This window comes from Petromyzon marinus, chromosome 38 (assembly GCF_048934315.1).
Source record: "Petromyzon marinus isolate PM22_M1 ecotype Great Lakes invasive population chromosome 38, UKy_Petmar_22M1.pri1.0, whole genome shotgun sequence".
NCBI classification, from domain to species: Eukaryota; Metazoa; Chordata; class Hyperoartia; order Petromyzontiformes; family Petromyzontidae; genus Petromyzon; species Petromyzon marinus.
In genome coordinates this window covers 10,145,565-10,166,702 of record NC_133704.1, presented here as the reverse complement: position 1 = coordinate 10,166,702, position 21,138 = coordinate 10,145,565, and the positions used below count along the sequence as shown (strand labels likewise).

Below are 21,138 nucleotides of genomic sequence, written 5' to 3'. Positions count from 1 at the left end.
GTATAAAAAACGTCAGCGCCACGCGCAGCGATTTGGCAGTTTATTTAGAAGGACTAGTCCATCTATGTTCTGAAAAGAGGAGGGGGGAGACGAAAAATTAATGTATGCTGTCTGAAAGCCACTGTAAGCGTGAACAATCAATTAAGACCTGAAATGGTTTATCAAATTTTTCCAATGATTGCTAAGCCAGAATCCATCTTCTCGGTTGAAATTGTCTCTGTGCTTGTATATGTGGATAGCCTCATGAACGAATCTCTCATGGTAGCCAGATGGCTTACAAAGAACCTCTGTCTTGGAAAAGTCAATGTCATGTGAGCCCACTGAATTATAACAATGATCTGCCACGGCCGAGGTGTTGGTCCTACCGTGTTTAAGGTCTGCTTTGTGTTCACGAATGCGGTCCGAGACATGGCATTTCGTTTCTCCAATGTAACTACTACCACAGAGGCAACTTAGTTTGTAGACACCAGGGTACTGTATGTCCGGAATCACATCTTTTACAGACGGAACCAGATCATGGATTTTATGTAATGTGTTGAAACGGACCTGGATCTTGTGTTTATTCAAGATTTTGGAGATCTTTTTTGTGATCCCCGCAATGTAGGGTAAAGTGATGGTTTTGAAAGGCTCCTCAAGAGGGTCCTTCTTCATGGTTTGAGTGATAGCTTTGCGGATTGTATAGTCGGAGTAACCATTAGCCTTAAGAGCTTGGTGTACGTGCTTGAGTTCACTGCCTATGTGTTCCTGGTCGGATATGCATTGGGCTCTATGGTACAGAGTCTTGATGAGAGAATTCTTCTGTGATGGATGATGGTGGGAATCCGGTTTTAGATAAGCATCCGTATGGGTAGCTTTCCTGTAGACAGAGTGGCTCATTGAACCATCAGGTCTCTTTTTTAATTAGGACATCCAAAAAAGGTAGCTTGCCATCTTTTTCGACTTCCATGGTAAATCTGATGGCTGGGTGTATGGAATTGATGTGGTCGAAGAATTGGTCCAGAGCAGGCCGGCCATGTGGCCAGATGACAAAAGTGTCATCCACGTACCTCTTCCATAAGGTTGGGCGCAGAGTGGCAGTCTGGATGGCGTCAGTCTCAAATTTCTCCATGAAAATGTTAGCTATAACCGGAGATAGGGGGGAGCCCATTGGGGTGCCCTCAGTTTGTTTGTAGAAAGTTTCATTCCAAGTGAAGTATGTATTGATTAAGCAGTGTCTCACCAGGGGGAGTACCTCAGTGTTTAGTCCTTGATGAACCAAGTCTTCAATGATTGCGATGGTGTCAGGTACAGGAACCTTGGTGAATAAGGAAACTACATCAAAACTGACAAGCAGGTCGTTTGGGGACAGGGAAATACCCTTGATTGTCGATACCAGGTGAGTAGAATTTTGTACCGCAGAGGTGGTTTTTCCAGTGAAAGGACGCAGGATTTCAGACTGACGCCATCCAGACTGCCACTCTGCGCCCAACCTTATGGAAGAGGTACGTGGATGACACTTTTGTCATCTGGCCACATGGCCGGCCTGCTCTAGACCAATTCTTCGACCACATCAATTCCATACACCCAGCCATCAGATTTACCATGGAAGTCGAAAAAGATGGCAAGCTACCTTTTTTGGATGTCCTAATTAAAAAGAGACCTGATGGTTCAATGAGCCACTCTGTCTACAGGAAAGCTACCCATACGGATGCTTATCTGAAACCGGATTCACACCACCATCCATCACAGAAGAATTCTCTCATCAAGACTGTACCATAGAGCCCAATGCATATCCGACCAGGAACACATAGGCAGTGAACTCAAGCACGTACACCAAGCTCTTAAGGCTAATGGTTACTCCGACTATACAATCCGCAAAGCTATCACTCAAACCATGAAGAAGGACCCTCTTGAGGAGCCTTTCAAAACCATCACTTTACCCTACATTGCGGGGATCACAAAAAAGATCTCCAAAATCTTGAATAAACACAAGATCCAGGTCCGTTTCAACACATTACATAAAATCCGTGATCTGGTTCCGTCTGTAAAAGATGTGATTCCGGACATACAGTACCCTGGTGTCTACAAACTAAGTTGCCTCTGTGGTAGTAGTTACATTGGAGAAACCAAACGCCATGTCTCGGACCGCATTCGTGAACACAAAGCAGACCTTAAACAATGTAGGACCAACACCTCGGCCGTGGCAGATCATTGTTATAATTCAGTGGGCTCACATGACATTGACTTTTCCAAGACAGAGGTTCTTTGTAAGCCATCTGGTTACCATGAGAGATTCGTTCATGAGGCTATCCACATATACAAGCACAGAGACAATTTCAACCGAGAAGATGGATTCTGGCTTAGCAATCATTGGAAAGATTTGATAAACCATTTCAGGTCTTAATTGATTGTTCATGCTTACAGTGGCTTTCAGACAGCATACATTAATTTTTCGTCTCCCCCCTCCTCTTTTCAGAACATAGATGGACTAGTCCTTCTAAATAAACTGCCAAATCGTTGCGCGTGGCGCTGACGTTTTTTTTATAAATAAATACACCGTTTAAAAATAAATAAATGTATGCAAACCGACACACCTGATGACGACCGTTTGTGTTATGGTCGAAACGTCGTGAGAATTTTTATTGTTTTATATATATTTTATTTTTTCCCTTCAACGTGACTTTACCGAAAGAGCTAAGAATATGAATTACTGCAGTCACGAAAGCTTTAAATCAAAAGTGTGTTTTTTGTTTGCATTTTGACTGCAAGTATTACGGTTAATCCTCGTAAAAAGGTTTCAGTTTTGTTGCCAGATAAAAGGGGAAAACCCCTATTATTATTATGCTGAACTACTAACGAATTTTGATTTAAAGCTTTCGTGACTGCAGTGATTCATATTCTTGGTTCTTTCGGTAAAGTCACGTTGAAGGGAAACACTAAAATAATAAAATATATATAAAACAATAACGAATTGGCAGGTTTTGTTTACGTGACAAACCTGACTACATTGGCTGTGTCGGGTGGTGACAGGTTTAACGACACTTTTATATTCACGCGATACAACCCAAAAACCTCTTATGGATTTTCGAGGTCGCGAAAGCCTACGTGTTGACAGGCTTTATTTAGCAGGTTATCTGTACGCAATGTCTGGTCCAAATAGTGCAAGTGCATAACTATACAGAGAAGCGATCTCAAGTTTGGAGATGAGTAAATGCTAAAATTATTGATCAGTTAAATCGGCAACTATTTTAAAAATATGAGGCCACTAGGTATGCTGCCTCCAGACTGCGGTTCACTCAACGAAGTGCACACTCGGTGTGACACGGTGGCTCGTGGTAAGTGATGACTCGTGATAAGTGGTGATATATGGTCAGTTTATTAGTCCAAGCAATATGCAATTAAGTATATATTTTATTCGATTACCTTAAGCAAAAAATGAGTTCCCTCTAGCTTGCAGCACTCCCCTAACCCACACCCCCCCCCCCCATCTCTCCTCCCTGGCTGCTCCCCCCTCTCTTACCTATATAGTCTCTTGTTTTGCCCACTTCAGCAATTGTTTCTTGCTGTGGTTGTTCCACCTGATGACGGACGCTTGTGTTGCGCCCGAAACGTCGTGATTTATTTCATTTTATTTCTACCTACGTGACTTTACCGAAAGAACCAAAGAGTATGGATTCCTGCAGTCACAAAAGCTTCAAATCAGGAAAAAATGAATTGATTACTTTAATCAGGACTCCAGCTGCAGCCCTCGAGATGGGCAAGCTCATGATATCGCCCAGCGGGCGAAATGTGTGTGTGGGGGGGGGGGGGCGCAGTTACTGTTCACCAAGTTTCGATTTCCACGCCTGGAAATGAGGCCTGGAAGCCGTCTACTGCTGCGAGGGGGAGAACGACCACGTGGCCCGAGTCTCGCCAGCTCTGCAGCGACGCCACACGGGTCGTGCGTCTTAGGGCACTTGCTGTCGGCGGCGATGCACGAACACGCACAAGGCACGCCACATTTGTCCTGAACATCGCTGCCCGAACGGAATGGTAATGCATTTAATAGGCTAACATTGGAGGCCAATGGCTTTCTTAAGATTAAGCTAATATAATATACATTTTTACGATACAAGGCAGTGTTAATAATGAATGCGTTGAGATTCTGTTGTTGTTAATGTGTGCGCTGTGTCATGTATTATTAATCGTAATGGTAATACAGTTACAAAATCTGGTTGATAAGAGCCATATATGTGTACAGTCGTAGGACTTGAAAATTAATGAGCACTCCACAGCAAAACATCTTTCAATTAATGCGGACTGGGCAAGGAAGACGCGGGCACACAGCTAATGCCTGAAGTGGCACTTTACTCCCCCGTAGATGAAAAAGAAAAACAAACCCACGCTTTAAATTAAAAAAAGGGCATCGTTTCCTGTATTGCTGAGTGCAGGCAGCATTCTGCAAACGCTTGTGAAACCATCCGGAGTTAAGACTTCCCACCGGCGGAGTAGAGAACAGCAAAACAAAAAAAATGGGGCTGTGCACGCATTCTACAGGTCCCGCTGCACTGACCCGTTCAGTCGCCCAAGACCTGCCCCTCTGGTAGCCTCACCCGCCCTGCATTCATTATTTTTTGATGCATTTATTTATGTTACGAATCGTGGTTACAATGTGTCAGGTTCTTGTTTGTCCTACATGTGCTCCTCCTAATGGTCTCTTGAAGCCATTCCAGGCGTGCATCTTTTCACACTGCTCTGTGCCGCTTCAGGCTTTTGTGGCGTGTTCTTTGTGTGCCGTATACTGCGGAGCATAAATTTCGGTGTGGAGGGTGAATGGCCTGTACCTTAAAATTGGTTGCCCTTTAGGCAGCTCACAAAGCAAGATCTATAGGGTGTGAATTAAGCAACAACAGGCCACGTCTGACCTGGGCTTGGGTCTCCCATAAGGGCGGCTGAATACTCTAAGATACATGGATACTGAACCTTCTACGCATTACCAAGGATGGCTAAGGAAGGGAGCCAACATTAATCAATTAACAAAAGCTGGGCGGCCGAGGGAGAAAACGCGACAGGGAGTACACACGTCCACCGTGGAGATGGAGCAACAGAATTATCCGCTATGCAAATGCTAGGTGGATTGTGGCCACGCCGGCAAAGGCGTGGGGGGGAGGCCTTCAATCCGTGACGTCGAGTTGAGATTCTTCCTCTGCTCGCAGATACGGCGTTCCTCTCCGTTCTGAGCCAGCGATGTAAAAGTCCACATGTCCATTGCAGTAAGTCGGCTGAAGTTTATTTTTTGTATAACCAGGTAAGAAGTCAAGAGACAAGAATAGTCTAAATTTGCAAAAGTCAACCGGGTAGACAGCCTCTCCCCATAGGGGTCACAGTTGTGACGACTTTGCCACGAGGTGGAAACCCATTTTTTTTATCAGGACCCGCATGCTCAACAAAACCTCCAGCTCGCAAGGTTTCACAGTCAACCGTTCTAACCAGGGCATCACCCGTCCAGATAAGCGCCTACGTTAGAAATTGCCGAGCCAGGGGGGGCGACGACGTCGTTTAATCCTGATTGACTACGTGAAAAAGCCAGAGTCGACTAAGCTTGTAACCCTGTGCTGCTTGGAATCGTGTTATTAAAGTAATACACCTCACAATTGTATGCCCCGTAAAGGCATCGCATACTAATTAACTGCTCCACTCCCCCTACCCCACACCCCCCTCTCTATCTCTCCTCCCTGGCTCCTCCCCCCTCTCTTACCTATATAGCCTCTTGTCACAGCAGCCCTTTTTCCCACTTCAGCAATTGTTTCTTGCTGTGGTTGTCCCACCTGATGATGGATGCTTATGTTGTGCCCGAAACGTCGTGATTTAATTTATGTTATTTTAAACCTACGTGACTTTACCGAAAGAACCAAAGAGTATAGAAATATCTTGTTATATAACCACAATAAACCCCCTCTGCTCTCCGCACCTGTTAGGCTCACCGTGATGACGTTTCCTTGCTCTATTTAAGACCGTAAGCAGGTGGATCTCATCACAATTCGGGCAACATTGCCTGATGATGCTGGGATGTAATTACCAGCGCAACGACACGCTACTCAAATTGTTAATGTTGTGGCTTTACTCTCCAACACAACGGTGGGTTGAAGTAATAACTCATTATTGGCACGTTTTGTTTACGCGACAACATTACTAATTGGCTGCGTCGGGTGGTGGCGGGTTAACGACACATTTATACTTACGCGATCTAACCCAAAAAAAAACTTTATCATGAACTTGTAACCCTGTCCAGACAATGTGAATCGCTGTGGACCTGTAAAAAATGTTGTTTCTATACTTAAAACTGGGCTTAGACCAGGCCGCCAGAGGCTGTATTTATAAAATGTTTAAATTGGCAGGCAGAAGGGGAACCAGTCGTTTTCCGGCTTGGCACGCAGCGAGTTCGAGAAGTGATAGAGGCAAAGGTCTACGAATGCCATTTGAGCATTGGTTTCACGAAAAAAGAACTGCCAAACCAGAATATTTATTTATACTGGACAAATATAATGAACTTGAAAACTCTTTTTCACAGATGTCTAGCAGCAGCGGGTAAGAACGTTACAACAACAAACAGGCCAAAAAATTAAAGTAGTGCAAAGTACAAGAAAGGTAAACAAAGTACCCAACACACATACAAATAAAACTAAACCATCCCCATCCTGCCAGGCAAAGCCCACTGATGTCTGTAGGGGGCTTGTGGGATGGATAGATATTGCATCCTGTACTTAGGTACACACCACAACACAACAAGACCGGGCCCCAATGTTGTATAACTGGTTGAAATATAATGCATAATCCATCACTTAACTGTATGTGCGCACCACAGTTCAGGGAATGCTAACCTTGAGAGGGCTGCACTTCCCAGAAACCCAATTGCTATTGATCCGATAAATAGGGGCTCCTGATACAACCCACAAGCGATCGGGTTTCGCAAGCATGAGCCGAGGCAGCTACTTCAAGGCCAGCTTGACCTCTCCCAGATTTATGCCAAATCCTATTGGCCGAGGATGGTATCTTCTTACCAATACTATACGCTATGCTTATAGCCCCTAGTAACACTGGCAGCAAATAATAATAATATACTGAAGATCGTTAATATATGTGAAAACAATATACGTCTTCCAAGCTGATTTACCGATGCACAATTTAAAATGAACATATTTCAAGTTGTAAACGGATGTATCAAGACATAAATTAATCAGTTCACAGGAGCCTTTTGCTCACAATACACTCAGAGACACTAAGAGTAAGAGGCACTGTTTATTAAAACAGCCTTAATAGTTAACACTTGGTAACTACGGTTCCCAGTCAGGACAGCTGGTAGACTGCCTGACTGGCAACGCCGAGATGGTGAAGACTGAGACGACGGTAAAGACTCCGGCAGCAGCACGACGGTGATCCCACTCCACACGACAGCCACGAGCTACCCTCCCAGGGCCCCTCTTATACTGTCAGCGTGGCCTGGCTCCGCCCCCGGCCACGCCATCTTCTGAAACCTACTAGCGGGTTCTCGATATGCCCCTTCCGTAACCTTTCCCCTACATCCCTCTCTGGTCTATCACGTGACCTGCTGTCAGTCAGGGCTGCTGTAAGCTGCAGATCGCCTTCCTTGCCAGCAGCCAGCGCTATGCTGCTACGTGACCGATTCTATGTCACTACACATGTGTCGTGACTCTTGAACAACTGGAGAGGTTTCTTTATTTATTATTTAGGACGCTCCACGCAGGTAACTTGACGAGGACAGAGATAGCGCACAGGTCACTTGGGCCAGGGATGGCACGCAACAGCAACAACGCGAAGACAGCGACGACGCGAAGACAGCGACGACGCGAAGACAGTCGACCCCGATCCCACGGCAGCCCCGAGCCTCGCCGCTCGCCCCCTTTTATCCCCCGGCGTGGCCTCACTCCACCCCCGGCCACGCCCCCTTTCTCGAACTCTCTAGCCCGTTCCCGAACTTCCCTGATGGTTCCCCTTCCGCAATTACCCCTCTTGACCACTGGGCCACGTACTGTTCCTGTACTCGCACTGTCTCCGCCCACGCACCGTCTCTACACATGCATGGAATTGTGCGCCTAAGGATTAATACACGGTGTCTGCTATAGGTTCACCTGACTCCCTCAGCCACTGGAGGCGCTACAATTCATGCCAATGCCCAAAAGAGCTAAACATTTGTGGAGCTCTAAATGCTGACATTTGAACACTCTTTTTGCGTAAAATGACAGCTCGGCTGCGCAAAGCAGTCTGGGTATTGCAAAGATGGAGTAAAAGTGCATCATCTGCTGCAGCGAGGCATTGTGTAATGAAGATTCTGGTGAAAAAAGAATGTAGGTGCAGCTGAAACGTACTGGTTAACTGTACAGTGAGGCAAAATATGTTTCACGAGGACGTGTGTTGGAGTGGAGTTAATCGTTTAAAAATAGATGTGGGTTGGTAAACAGAGAATGTGAAAGCAGATGTCCTCAAATGACTGCATACACGTCCGAAAGTATTCTACGCTTCGGGCATCAAGGCGTGAAAACGACCGACGGGACAGATTCATAAATGCAGCACGGGAATACCTTGAAAACTAGGGCAAGATTCATTGTTCAATTCCTTTTATATTTTCTAGAAATGAAACTGCAGTTTAAACTTGAATGACCCTCATTTTCCTCTTACGATAGTTGCAGATTGTTTTTTTTCATGTGCGCTTGTTCAACGATTAAACCAAGGGAGCTGCCAAACGTAAGTTTCATATCATAAACGACAGATTTCTTGTAGAACCCAATGCTCCTGTTTTGCATTACCACCGGGGGGGTGAGGCGTGGCGACCCACAAGCAGCCCATTTAGCACTCTGGGATTAGCAGTGTGGCATGGATTCGGGTCCCTATCTCTGAGGACCACAAGGCTCCGTGTTCTCTTGCCAGTTTCTACTCGCTGCGGCCGGGCGGTGAAGCAATCTTTTTTTTAAACATTCAACAATGTTCAATGGAGGCTTAGTTCAACTTGGGCTTCTCCCAAGATGACACGTTTTTTTATATACATATTATTTTTTAGGCCGTGCTTTTTTTTTTGTAACTAAAAACGCAGGCCTGAAGTTGAACCGAGTGAGGAACGCCCCCGACTGCCACTCGCCGATTTTGTGTTGAGCCCGTTAAGACGCAACAAGTTCCCCAAAGCCGGCCCAGGTAAGAGCTGCTCCCGGGGGCCCGCTTCCCGAGCTCACTTAGTGTCGAGCCCGAGAGCCAGGCCTGGCTGTGGGAGCGCAGCAGAGCCCGAGAGCCAGGCTCGCACACCAAACAGGCTCCACTTTCCAGTGGTTGTGGAAGCAAGGCAAAGGATTACACACAAGTATTCATGAAATAATATAAAAGATGTCTCCCCCCCCCCCACCCACCCACACTCCGTGTATTATGCTCATGCGCACAATTGGAATATTACTGTTATAAAAATGAAATGTAAAGAATTGTATGTTAATATCATCATTAGTTGTATGGTGAAAACCACGAAGTAAGCAGCGATTACGCTATTCCCTGAAAATTGCCTATCGTTGCCATATTTACATGCAATTACCGAGTGGATTTTTTTTGCCAATTGGTTTTCGCAATAAGTGAAAATAATTGTACCCACTTTGTCGCGCGCCCTATACATAAAGCCGAGCATAACACAATATTGTAGGCTGCAGATGCAAAGCAGCAAATATACGCTTTCTGATAGCATAAGCAATGAGGCCGAATTAAATAAAAAAAAAGCAGCACGGGCTCGAATTCAACGCCACTGCCACACACCTCAACCTGCGCAAGCATTCGTCCAGACAGCAACAGCTCGTACTCTGCATCATTATTGCCCTTCTGTCAATGCACGGCTGGATGAAGGCCTTCTCACGCCATATCGGTTTTCGAGGGTCGTTGTGACCAGTACTTTAAATCGGGCTCGCTCGTCAGCGCGGGTCGGTGAAGGTGCAGGAAGGGGGGGGGGGGGGCGGGAGGGGCAAGTGTGTCTCAAACGTCACTTGCCACCGACGTCAGCCATGGCCGGGAATTGAAATCAGGTCACTGGGTTTGAGAGCGCGGTGCGCAAAACAATACGGGCAAAGGGCAACAAGATTTTTCTAAGTTACAAAAAGGGAAGCAACATTCATCACAGCCGTGTGCGTGATGCGCCTAAATAATATTGACAAGGGACTGCCTGCTGCTGTGGGGTTTACACTGATAGGGCAGAGAGAGAGAGAAGCTAAGTCGAGGCCACGACAGGACGTGTATACTGTCCGCTCTGCTTGCCGTTAAGACTTTGAGGCACTGAGAAGACAGCTCCCCTGTAAATGGCAAATATAGCTCATACCTGAAAGGAGATAACATAAATCAATATGAATTGCAGCCTCCACAGCAAGCTTTGTATTTTCCAGAGATGCTGCCATTTTTCTAGACAACGCTTTTAATCCTACAATGCTCGATTCACAAACTGTGCACTATTATCCCCCGCATCTGTCGTCACAGTGTTGACGGGAGCTTTAGGACATGACCGCCTACGTTTAATAATGCAGAAATAAACATTTGATGTGCTGTGGCACAAATATTTAAATCAAGGCTTCCAAATAAAAATGCCACTCAAGCGTACAACACCTAACAACCACTGTGCACGTGCGGTTTGCATACACTTGTACATTTTACCAACCATATGGTTGTTATAGCTACGGGATACATTGCAATATGTGCAGCGAGCAGACACGCGGGGCGTGGTGGCGCACATCTGTAATCTGGCACTTGGAAGGCAGGAATAGAACGGAAGGCAGAATGAGCCATTGTGCAACAACCCTTATAAGGTGCTGAGCCAGTGGGTTCCCATCGGCACAGCAAACTGGAATGCTGACCACCCCCCCCCCCCCCACATGCAAGGAATTACAAAAGGACGTGATCTCCCTCGTTTGCATGAGTTTTCTCCAGGCATGCTCATTAACTCCCAAATGCTAAAATAATTTATTTACGAGCCAGTCAGCTGGAGCAAGACAATGTTTAAAGAGTCTCGAGGCTCAGTGAGACTTTCCTTGGTATGCATACATAGCAATATATCTAAATGGTTCTGATACATTACCACAAGTGCTCTTGGCATGCACACCAACAATAATAACTCATTCAGAAGGTGGCGGATACTGGATGAGTATATTACACGTCTGTTTACAGATTTTAAACCATTATAAAATAGGTAACCTGAGATGTATACAGAAACAGAATACATGAAATCCATAAAGATGATGGGCGATGCTAAAATGTATGCTGCCCCCATTAAATAATTGCAAACAGTATAATTTTTTAAATATAATTTCACACCGAAATGGAATTTATGCTACATTCAATTTATTTTCTCTGGAAAGATGTTTCCTTTGTGTTCACATTGCGTGGCAACCAGGATGCTGCGTATTCTCTGGCGTGCACACGCAGCGCATGCACACGCATGCACACGCATGCGCGTCAGCCTGGCGCTCAAGACACCTGCCAATAGCCACCGCTTGCCTTGCGGCGGGCTTATAGATTGCAGACAAAGTGAAAACAAGGACCAATAACAACCACCCTCCCTCCTTTGGGTGTGAAACCCACAAGAAGTATTATTTTTATTACATGTTTGTTACATGACCCCAAAGCGTGGGATTATGCAACAGGTATCAGCGTAAATTTTTTTTTTATTTGTTGCAGCACGTTGCATAGCACGTGGGGCACAGGAAGCCGCCGGATCCAGCGCCATCATCGATTTCCATTTCACTGTCGCCTCCATTGCCCGGACAGCCGTCATGCTCCAAGACGTGCCCACGGCATGAGTAATAAATAATTCACACCAATGCTAAATGATTTTGCTCTTTAAAGTACAGTGGGGTGCGGTCATAATTAATGCATTGGGCTGCCCTTTTCGATTCAATATGCCTGCTTAAGTGCGCTATTCAGCTTGTCGAGGAACAGCTGTGTGCACAAGGGCACGGACCAGCAGTGGAACTTTTGCACCTCACTTCAGGTACACGACGCCACCGTTTTGTACGCAAGTACGTTGAACTTATTTCGCACCGTACGCAGCCAACCGTGCTCATCAGAAGGTGCGGGAAAGGATCAGGTTTTGCCCGACACAGCATCCACTGGTGTGGCTATCAAGTGTGCAAGCGGTGGCACTGCAAACCGGCGTCTACGGACGGGAGAGTTCAAGGCACCAGGTTACGAAGAGGGCTGTAAATTGAACTGGGGTGGTGGGGGTGTGTGCCCTATGTAATTCCTTGCACCAGGGTGCATGCCAATGACGCCGCGTCGCTGGCAGTGCCCCTACCAATGTCTCCTTGGCGCACCATGCAGCTCTCGCAGGGCTCACAATACATGCATGCGATTATGGCCGTTCCCTTTATTTCTAGATGCACCGCGCAGCACATGGATGGAGCGGGTTGGGTAGTAAACTAGTAGGAATATTGGTTAGGTTATATGTAAAGGGTGCTCGCGAAGCTCTTGGCTCTGCAGCTTACTTTACACTAGCCTCAAGCACTCAAACGGAGCCCAGTTTCCATAGGCAGCAATTAATGCCAATGATTTACCCAGGTAAACCTCATTGAGACTCAATCTTCGTTTTCAGGATACTGCATTAACCAGCGTTATGGTTACATATGTGGAATGAAACTGGAGTACCTGGAGAAAAGCCACATAGATCAAGGGATAATATTCAAAAGCCCCACAAATAAAGAGTAATCATTGCTGTACCACCATGTCCTGGCCACCTCACAGCCCACAGCCTCACACCTTCAACACCTTTATGCACTGATGATCACTCATCCAAGTAATAACCAGGCTTGGTGCTCCCTTAGTCTCCAAGATCCAACAAGATATGGGGCTCACTGAGGACAATGTAGTCATTTGTTCCTGTCTGTCAGCACAGTTGAATTACGAATGCCTGAATTCTGCTCCAAGGTGGATCTCCATTTCTGGGAGATGGTGGCTATGCACACGCCTGCAGTCCAGCCCTGTGGAGGTGGTGGCTATGCACGTGCCTGGTTATGCACTTGCCTGTGTATTTTTGTACCATTGGACACTCCACCCCCACAACTCCCAATCGGTGATGGGGCAGTTGTGGAGACAGTGGAGAGTTTCCCATACCTGGGCAGTGTGCTTATGACCGGCTCCAGTTTAACAGCAGAGGTCTCACTCCGAATCAGTCGAGCGGCAATATCTTTTCATCGGTTGCGTAACGCTGTGTGGAAGCTACCTGGTTTGTCGCTCCGCACTAAGTATCAGGTCTTCTCAGCCACAGTCATTCCCTCCCTTCTCTACGCTTGCAAAACGTGGACCCCCCTAATGGAGCTTCTTCGCCGGTTAGAAACATTTAGGCTAGCCTGCCTACGATCCATCCTGGGTTTAACCAGGCTGGATTGTGTGAGGAGCTCACAAATCCTTGAAAGATCTGGACAAGGTTCCATCGGTGAGCTTCTCCGGCAGTCAAGGCTGCATTGGCTGGGTCATGTAGCCCGCATGCCCAGCCACCGCATGCCGAAACAGCTTTTGTTCGGCCAGATCGAGGGGGCTAAACGGGCGCGGCACGGGCTAGAGAAGAGATGGAGTGATGTGGTACAGGAGGACGTGGAGCTGAGTGGACTTGCCGATGACCGGTACCAGCGGTGTCAAGATCGGCCTCTGTGGAGGAGGCTCGTGAAGGACGCTACTGGGCAGTTAGAGGCAGTCGCCCTCCAACAACAACAGAGGGCGGAGGAGCGACGCTCACAACAATGAGCAGAGCGCCGGGTGGCTAAAGCACAGCAAGTTGACACAGTAGGGGGCACAGGTGGTGCATCCGCCAGTCATGTCAGTCATCTCAGTCAGTCGAACTGTGGCACTTGGGCCTGCCCCGTGACCTCCTGCCAGCGGGCGTTCGACAATTCAAGTGGCCTCAAGGTGCACATGGTCTGGCACAAGCGTCGTGGTGACGTCACCGCCACTTAGTGGCGAATGGCGGTTGTTGTAGTCCAGCACTGTGGAGGTGGTGACTATGCACGCGTCTGTAGTCCAGCACTGTGGAGATGGTGGCTATGCACGTGCCTGTATTCCAGCCCTGTGGAGATGGTGGCTATGCACACGCCTGCAGTCCAGCCCTGTGGAGGTGGTGGCTATGCACGTGCCTGTAGTCCAGCACTGTGGAGGTGGTGGCTATGCACATGCCTTTAGTCCAGCACTGTGGTGGTGGCTATGCACGTGCCTGTAGTCCAGCCCTGTGGAGGTGGTGGCTATGCACACCTGTAGTCCAGCACTGTGGAGGTGGTGGCCATGCAGGTGCCTGTAGTCCAGCACTGTGGTGGTGGCTATGCACTTACCTGTAGTCCAGCCCTGAGGAGGTGGTGGCTATGCACGTGCCTGTAGTCCAGCACTGTGGTGGTGGCTATGCACGTGCCTGTAGTCCAGCACTGTGGAGGTGGTGGCTATGCACACACCTGTAGTCCAGCACTGTGGAGGTGGTGGCTATGCACACACCTGTATTCCAGCACTGTGGATGCGAAGGTTGGTGGAATCACACAAATATCGTGAACCTCCCTTCCCTGGCCCGCCAGGAGATGGCAGTACAGCAAGTGGACTAATCGCCATCTGTTTCCATCTAAACGGGGATGGAGTGTTGTCTCCTCGTGTGTGTGGGTTTCCGGCTTCCTCCGGCTTGTATAAACTCAAAATACTGGACCCTGTTGACAAAGAGTCCAACGACTAAGTGTGGCTCTCCTGGATTTTTTTTATGTGGAATAACAGTAGAGGACCCCCTAGTGACGCAACTGCAGTCATCATTAAAAATGACAGGCGCGAGGCCACTGGAACATCACTGGAGAGCATTTCGTTAGTAAAGTATACGTTTTTTTTCATTGACAGAGCTTCAGACCCGTGTCCGACATGTTAGATATGGCCTTTGCAGGTAACAAGATAAAAGCTATCCGTGTTTTTGGGGCCGCATTTTTCTTTATTTGCGGAGCGGCGTTCTTCCGCACCGCAGGGGTTAACGGACAGGCAAGCCTACGTGGAGTTAAAAGATGTCTTCATAAGCGCCGCGTGCTTAGCCGAACTGTGCCAAGCCGGCGAGAGGAGGGGGGGGGGGCGGTGTGGGGAGAGCTGCCAGGGTACGGCACTTGTAGCACATCCCCTTCCATTTTTCCTCATTAAAGTTTCATCGCGGCTCGACGGTGCGATGATAATGGCCAACCTTGTTTGTCGGGTGCACACAGGGGGCGGAAGGGAGGGGAGGTGATGGGAGGGGAGTCGGGAGTGATTCTAGCGTCTCACAGCCGACCTGGTCGTAACCCTTCACGTGCAGCGCGGTGTCGTTCCAGTGTTGGGAGTCTCTCCCAAGACCTCCTGACCCTCACCGTGCCCAAAGATATTCCCACCCGCAGTGACCAGTCTGCCACTCACCCCCCCCCCCCCTCTTAACACAACACCATAGGTTCCATAGGTTCTTCCCACCAGTACAGAGGCGACTCCTATAACTACAATTACTACTACTACTAAAACTACAATTACTACTACTACTATAACCATGAACACAATTACCCATTGGCCTTGTTTAGCATTTGAAGACATTATTTTTTGAAGCTTTATTGTTTTGTCTTCCTATATTGTCGGTTTATATTAAAATGTTTTCATTAGGCTATTGGAGTGAAGAAGACTAACCAAATGAGATAAACTAGTAGGTGAGAATGTGAATGAAACCTGTCAAAATGGGACAAAAATTATATTTATTCTTAAACCAAATTGAGCCGAATCATTGCTTCACCACAGAGGGAGGTGAATTGCTACATGATTACAGAATAACCACTCATATATAGCATGTTTAAGTATGCGTTTACATTTTTTTAATTTGAATATCAGATCCGAAAAATTTTGGTCCCATTTTTTAAAATGTATTTTTTATTTTCTGACGTCGTTAAATGTGACGTCATCTTGCGCCATTCATCATGCACAAGCCTTCCCTCCCCCTCCCATCACGATGCATCACAACATCTCGCAAAACCAACTTGTTTTTGTGGCTTGAAACATCACTATTGCTCATTAAGCAAATTGGAAAGTGTTACAGAACCAATGCATATGCACGATATATATAAGATTGAAAATTACGAATAAGTGTTTGATTCGGCTGTCTCAAAACATAGCTCAGCCTGCATTTAAGATTATTTAAAAGAAGCAGTTTTTTTTAAATAATCACTGCACAATCGATCATGGCGGTGGATGGAGTGGGAAGGGCTGAGAATCCGGAAACAGCGGGGACCAATAGCCAGGGCTATAAAGACGACCCAGGACGGGACCCACGGCCACAGCTGGGTTGCCGAGCCTGGCGCTCAGTGGCCGTGGGAACGCAGCACGGTCGTACGTGAGCCCATCCTTCAAAATCTACCGCGACAATTAAACGCGTGCAAACCCGTAGGCCCACAGTGGGGGGGGGGGGGGGGGGGTTGGGGGACATTCAATGTTTTAAAAATTTTGCCTGCAGAGGGAAAGCGAGAATCAATGCATACATCCAGAAATAGGCTATGGATTGGAAACAGCGATGCAGAAAGTACACAAAAGCGGAGTACGAAAGGAAATGAGCCAAGATTCAATCGGAAGTAAGAAAGGAAACGTGTGGATTGGGGAACAAAGAACCATCCATAATTTCTAAGTCGCTGCTGATATTTAGTCAAAATGTGTTTCATTCAACAGGGGGAATGTAAAATATTCAAATTCACACTTCTAAGTCAAAAAACCACGAGCCCCGACTCTTCACACTCAACCCGTTTCCCCTGTCCACACGACACGGCCTTGCCAAATATGCCACTGTACCATGACGGGTGCACCGAATGGCACTTTTAACTATTCGGTCAAAGAGAGAATACCTCGAGTAGGTATTCAACTGATTTTTAACTTACCGTGGGGGCATCATAAGACGCCATGAAGGCCACAATCGTCAAACCCTGGAACCTTGCCCTCTCCCCTCACTCCCCGCCTTCCCCTCACCTCACCCCCCGGTCTTTCGGACTTTCTGCTTTAACCAAAACTAAACTATTTTTGTACTTCACTAGGTAAGGCCCACTGAGCGATATGGATATTTTTAAGAAGTGACCTGGCCATCACTAATAATAGCTCAACGAGGTGGCTTATCATGTGCTAATTTATAGTGACCAAATACTCTGGACACCGGAGAACCCGGAAAACAGTCCAAGCGACCACAGGGAGAGAGACATGCACACTCCAAATATACAGCCGTCAGGGTCGGGATCGAACCTACGACCTCCTGCATAGCAGCCGAGGCAGTTAACATCTCGCCACCACGGCGTCCCCTAACTAATCGCCCTCTCTCACGTCGCATATCGTGACTGTTAAGTCAACATGGCCCTCAATATAAGAGCTATGGACACTACTGCACGACTGGGTGTAAGGTGCCACAACGTATGACGGAAAAGTACGTGCACGCGTGACCGCATACAACATGGTGTAAGGCATCAGTGTACAAATGGCACTCCAGTGTGCATGTCGCGTGTACGAGCGAGCATACAAACCACGGTGCATGGGTCATTGTTTGTGTGTGCATGGCACGTAAGCAGCACGGTGTAGGTGTCGCAATGTACGACGCGACAGCAGCTGGTATACCGGATTCTCTTCTGCAGCTGCAGGCTGTCGTGGATGATCTTGCGAACGAACTCCAACTCGCCTCCCTCAGCCATGATCTCCGTGGCGCCGCCAGTATTCACCGAGCTGGGGGGCGGCCGGTGAGAGTTGCGAGAGTTGACGCCCTGGGGTGGGTGGGGAGGCAGGGAGGGTAAGACCAAGCAAGCCACCACGGTGGTGACATGTTAACTACCTCGCCTGGTATACAGGAGGTTGTGGGTTCGATTCCGACCCTGACGCCTGTATATTTAGAGTTTGCATGTTCCCTGAGGTTACGTGGATTTTTTACTCGATTCTACAGTTTTTCCTTCCACATTTAGCAACATACATTTTTTGGTATTTGGCTGCTATACATTTTCACAGTATAAGCAACTTCGTTGAGCTATTAATTTGTGGCCAGGTGACTTCTGAGAAAGGAGCTATATAGCTCAGTGGGCCTAACCTGGTCGAATAAAAATTGTTTAGTTTAAGCAAATCTCTTTAAAAAAAAAAAACATACGGGCGAACACTGCTGACATCAAAACTCTTCACGAACAGACTAAGGAACAAACAGGCCCTCAACCATGCCATCACATTCAGCGGAAAGCCAGTCTTCATTCTCACACCCGCGTGGCATGAAAATGTTGTGATGAGATCGTGAAGTTGCATCGTTACATCTCATGAAGTTCATGGCACCATGTGCTGTCCACTTATGTAAAAAAGCATTTGGCACCGAGTGCCTATTACATACTCACGTTAGTCATCGCCACAAAGTTCATTGTCTCTCGTCAGTACAACATTCAACATTGGGCATACGACAATTCACCTCTCCCGTAATTAGATGGAATTATCGCAATAAGTCCATTCAAGAATGTGTTCCTTTTCTTTGTCTCACTCTCTCATTTGTATTGTTTGTCTGGGATGCGTCCTGCCTTGTTTGCCATCACATTTATTTCATTATCGGAAAGGCATAATTTTGCATAAATAATGCATGGATCTTAAAATTAATTACACAATTTAATGCGTGAATCACGAGCATGACTACTGATTTTTTTATTAATCAATCAATTGCTTATGATGATGTAATATTCTGCAAAAACAGATTTTAACAAATAAAATAGGATTTTTACTTCCTGACTTGTAAATTTATGCCATTTCTTTGATGAAAATTTTAAGTTTAAGCAGTTTTCATCCAGCTTTTTAAAGTTTTTCTTTTGTTTACATCATCTTAGTACGTTAACTTTGCCCTCAAGTTACAACCTCCTTCTGAAGCCACCTGCCGACTTTCGAATTGTGTCCATCGCAAGCCGTGCACACAAAGGGAGCCATCACTGCACCACATGACACAGCCATCGATCCCCACTGGCTGATGTTTAATTTATTTTTATGTGAGGACGGTGGATGGGGGGGGGGGGGGTGGAGGAAAATCACAACCTAAAATTGACATTGTGGAATTGTGGCTAAAATTAAATGTTTTGGAGAATGAGAAAAAAACTCAAGATGGAGCACCAAGTGAGAACACATACATCAAAGGCAAAGTGAAAAGATCGGTCACTGTCTTTGGTGGATGACAGCCGAGCGAGCGTAGACCGCATTTGCCGCCCGTCCATTTCGTGGTGAGTCGATGAGAATTACCCGTGTGACGTTTTCTTGTGGTTGCACAGGAATTTTAAAAAATAGCCACTGGCGGACTTCACGGACAGACAGCGGCGCGCGCGCAAGTGGACTTTTGTGTGCCGTTACCACGGTGGACATTTGCCAAGTTTGAAATTACCATCAACGATTAGATAATTTAAAAAAATCTCTCTTAGGGATGGGCTGGGGGGGGGGGCACATATAAAGAGGCAGTTATACATACTGGTTCAGTAGATTTGTCCAACATGAACGCAGGATAAACTTGATCTAGGTAGGCAAGTTGGCCCGTTAAAATGAATTGCCACCTTTGCAAGGGAAATTTCAAATGCTAACACCGTTTTAGGATGCAGTTGGCACGCCAACAAACTGTTATTCGATTGTATCCAGGAAGGTTAGGCTTAAATGGATGGGATATGTGCGCATAATAAAGGATGGCAGGTTACCAAGACAGACAGTGGAGTAGTAACCAGGGGTCAGTGACCTAAAGCCAGATTGTGGGACACTAACAACAGACCGTGGAGGTCAGGTGTCAACTTGCGACAACTTTGAGATCTAACAGAAGAAAGCGATGGCTACAAAGTGATGTGGTGACATCAACAGCAATGGCCACAGTGACCTCTTGACCTTGAACACTCTTTTGTCATCTATTGATATGTCACTGGTCTAGTTGTTTTTTAGTAATTTAGCTGTGGATATCAGCTTTAAATATGGGCTGTAACAACATCAAACCATGTAATGGAGTCATTATGCTTACTTGGCAGCAGACGTCCACTTTACAAAGCTAATGCAATTCATGAAGCAGGAATTGACAGGCAGCTTCAGAATCCAAACCATTCTGTTGTGAAAATTGGTTCACAGGAATGCACACCTACCAAAAAAAACTCTCTCCAAACACCTCTAATTACAACCCAAGCGATGCCGATCTTACATAGGCCTCCTGCTGGTTGGCAAAGAATGGCGGGTTGCACACGCAAAAGTCGTACGCCAACTCGGGATCTTCGTTCAGCGCCTCCACCAGCAGCGTCTTCTGCGGCACCTTCATGACTGCAACAGCACGAGAGCGCAAGGTTTGACGAAATGGGATTCATTATGAGAGTTACTGTAAACGTCATGCTGATATGAGTGCATCCCGTTTCTTCACAGCGATCGTGCCGACCAGCAGTTCACAAACCGGGCTGCAAGGCATACATGCCTCGTACCTGTCTGTGCCAAGAACCCCTTAGCAGACACACCGATGCAAATTTTGTGCAAGTCTGATACACAGGGACTCCTCTACTTACGAATATTCGACTTATGATCTTTCAGAGATACGAACAAACCTGTCTGTATGTCCAGGTGCCTGTTCGGACCGAGAGTTGTAAGTTCAACCGCCGCGCAAAAAATGGCGGTGGTGGCATCAACATCTGCAGAACATGAAGAACCAGTGGCATCTACATCTACCGGAGCATATACAACTTTTAAAGCCATTCCCCGTGTTTAGTGTACATGCCATACAACATGTTTGGAATCGACAGGAGGAAACAAATCGACTTACGAACAGAACCCTGGAACCTAACTCCTCCGTAAGCAGAGGAACCCCTGAAGTCAAGTGCGCCGTTTAATGGCAGGTGGAAAAGGCTGCCCAGGGATGAGTTCATAGTCGTGTTGCAGAATAGAGCAGGCACAGAGAGAATTTAAGAGCTAAGGTCTTGCCAACTACCAAATGTAAAATTATTTCTCAGTCAAGGGAGATTTTGAGTTTCGGGCCTTCGCAGCAATAACCGCTCAAAGAGACCAACTCGCCAATTTATTTTGCACTCGCAACTGCCTTATCCCAGCTGTTGTAAACCCAATGAAAACATCAACAACACTCAAGTCAAAGGGGTCCAATACAATCCTCGAGATGCCCCTTTTAAATAAAAAGGACACCTC

The 21,138-nt window shown here is 46.8% G+C and overlaps 1 protein-coding gene across 2 annotated transcripts in view; it reads right to left on the bottom strand.

Annotated features, from left to right (window-relative positions):
- Nucleotides 1-21,138, bottom strand: part of METTL16 (methyltransferase 16, RNA N6-adenosine) — a 47,849-nt gene that overhangs the window by 12,133 nt on the left and 14,578 nt on the right. For both annotated transcript variants that reach the window (XM_032967637.2, XM_032967639.2), the window contains exons 5-6: nucleotides 20,156-20,271; nucleotides 17,596-17,738 (exon numbers count right to left, since the gene is read on the bottom strand). In XM_032967637.2, coding sequence (XP_032823528.2) covers nucleotides 17,596-17,738; nucleotides 20,156-20,271 — 259 coding nt within the window. The remainder of the gene's footprint in view (nucleotides 1-17,595; nucleotides 17,739-20,155; nucleotides 20,272-21,138) is intronic.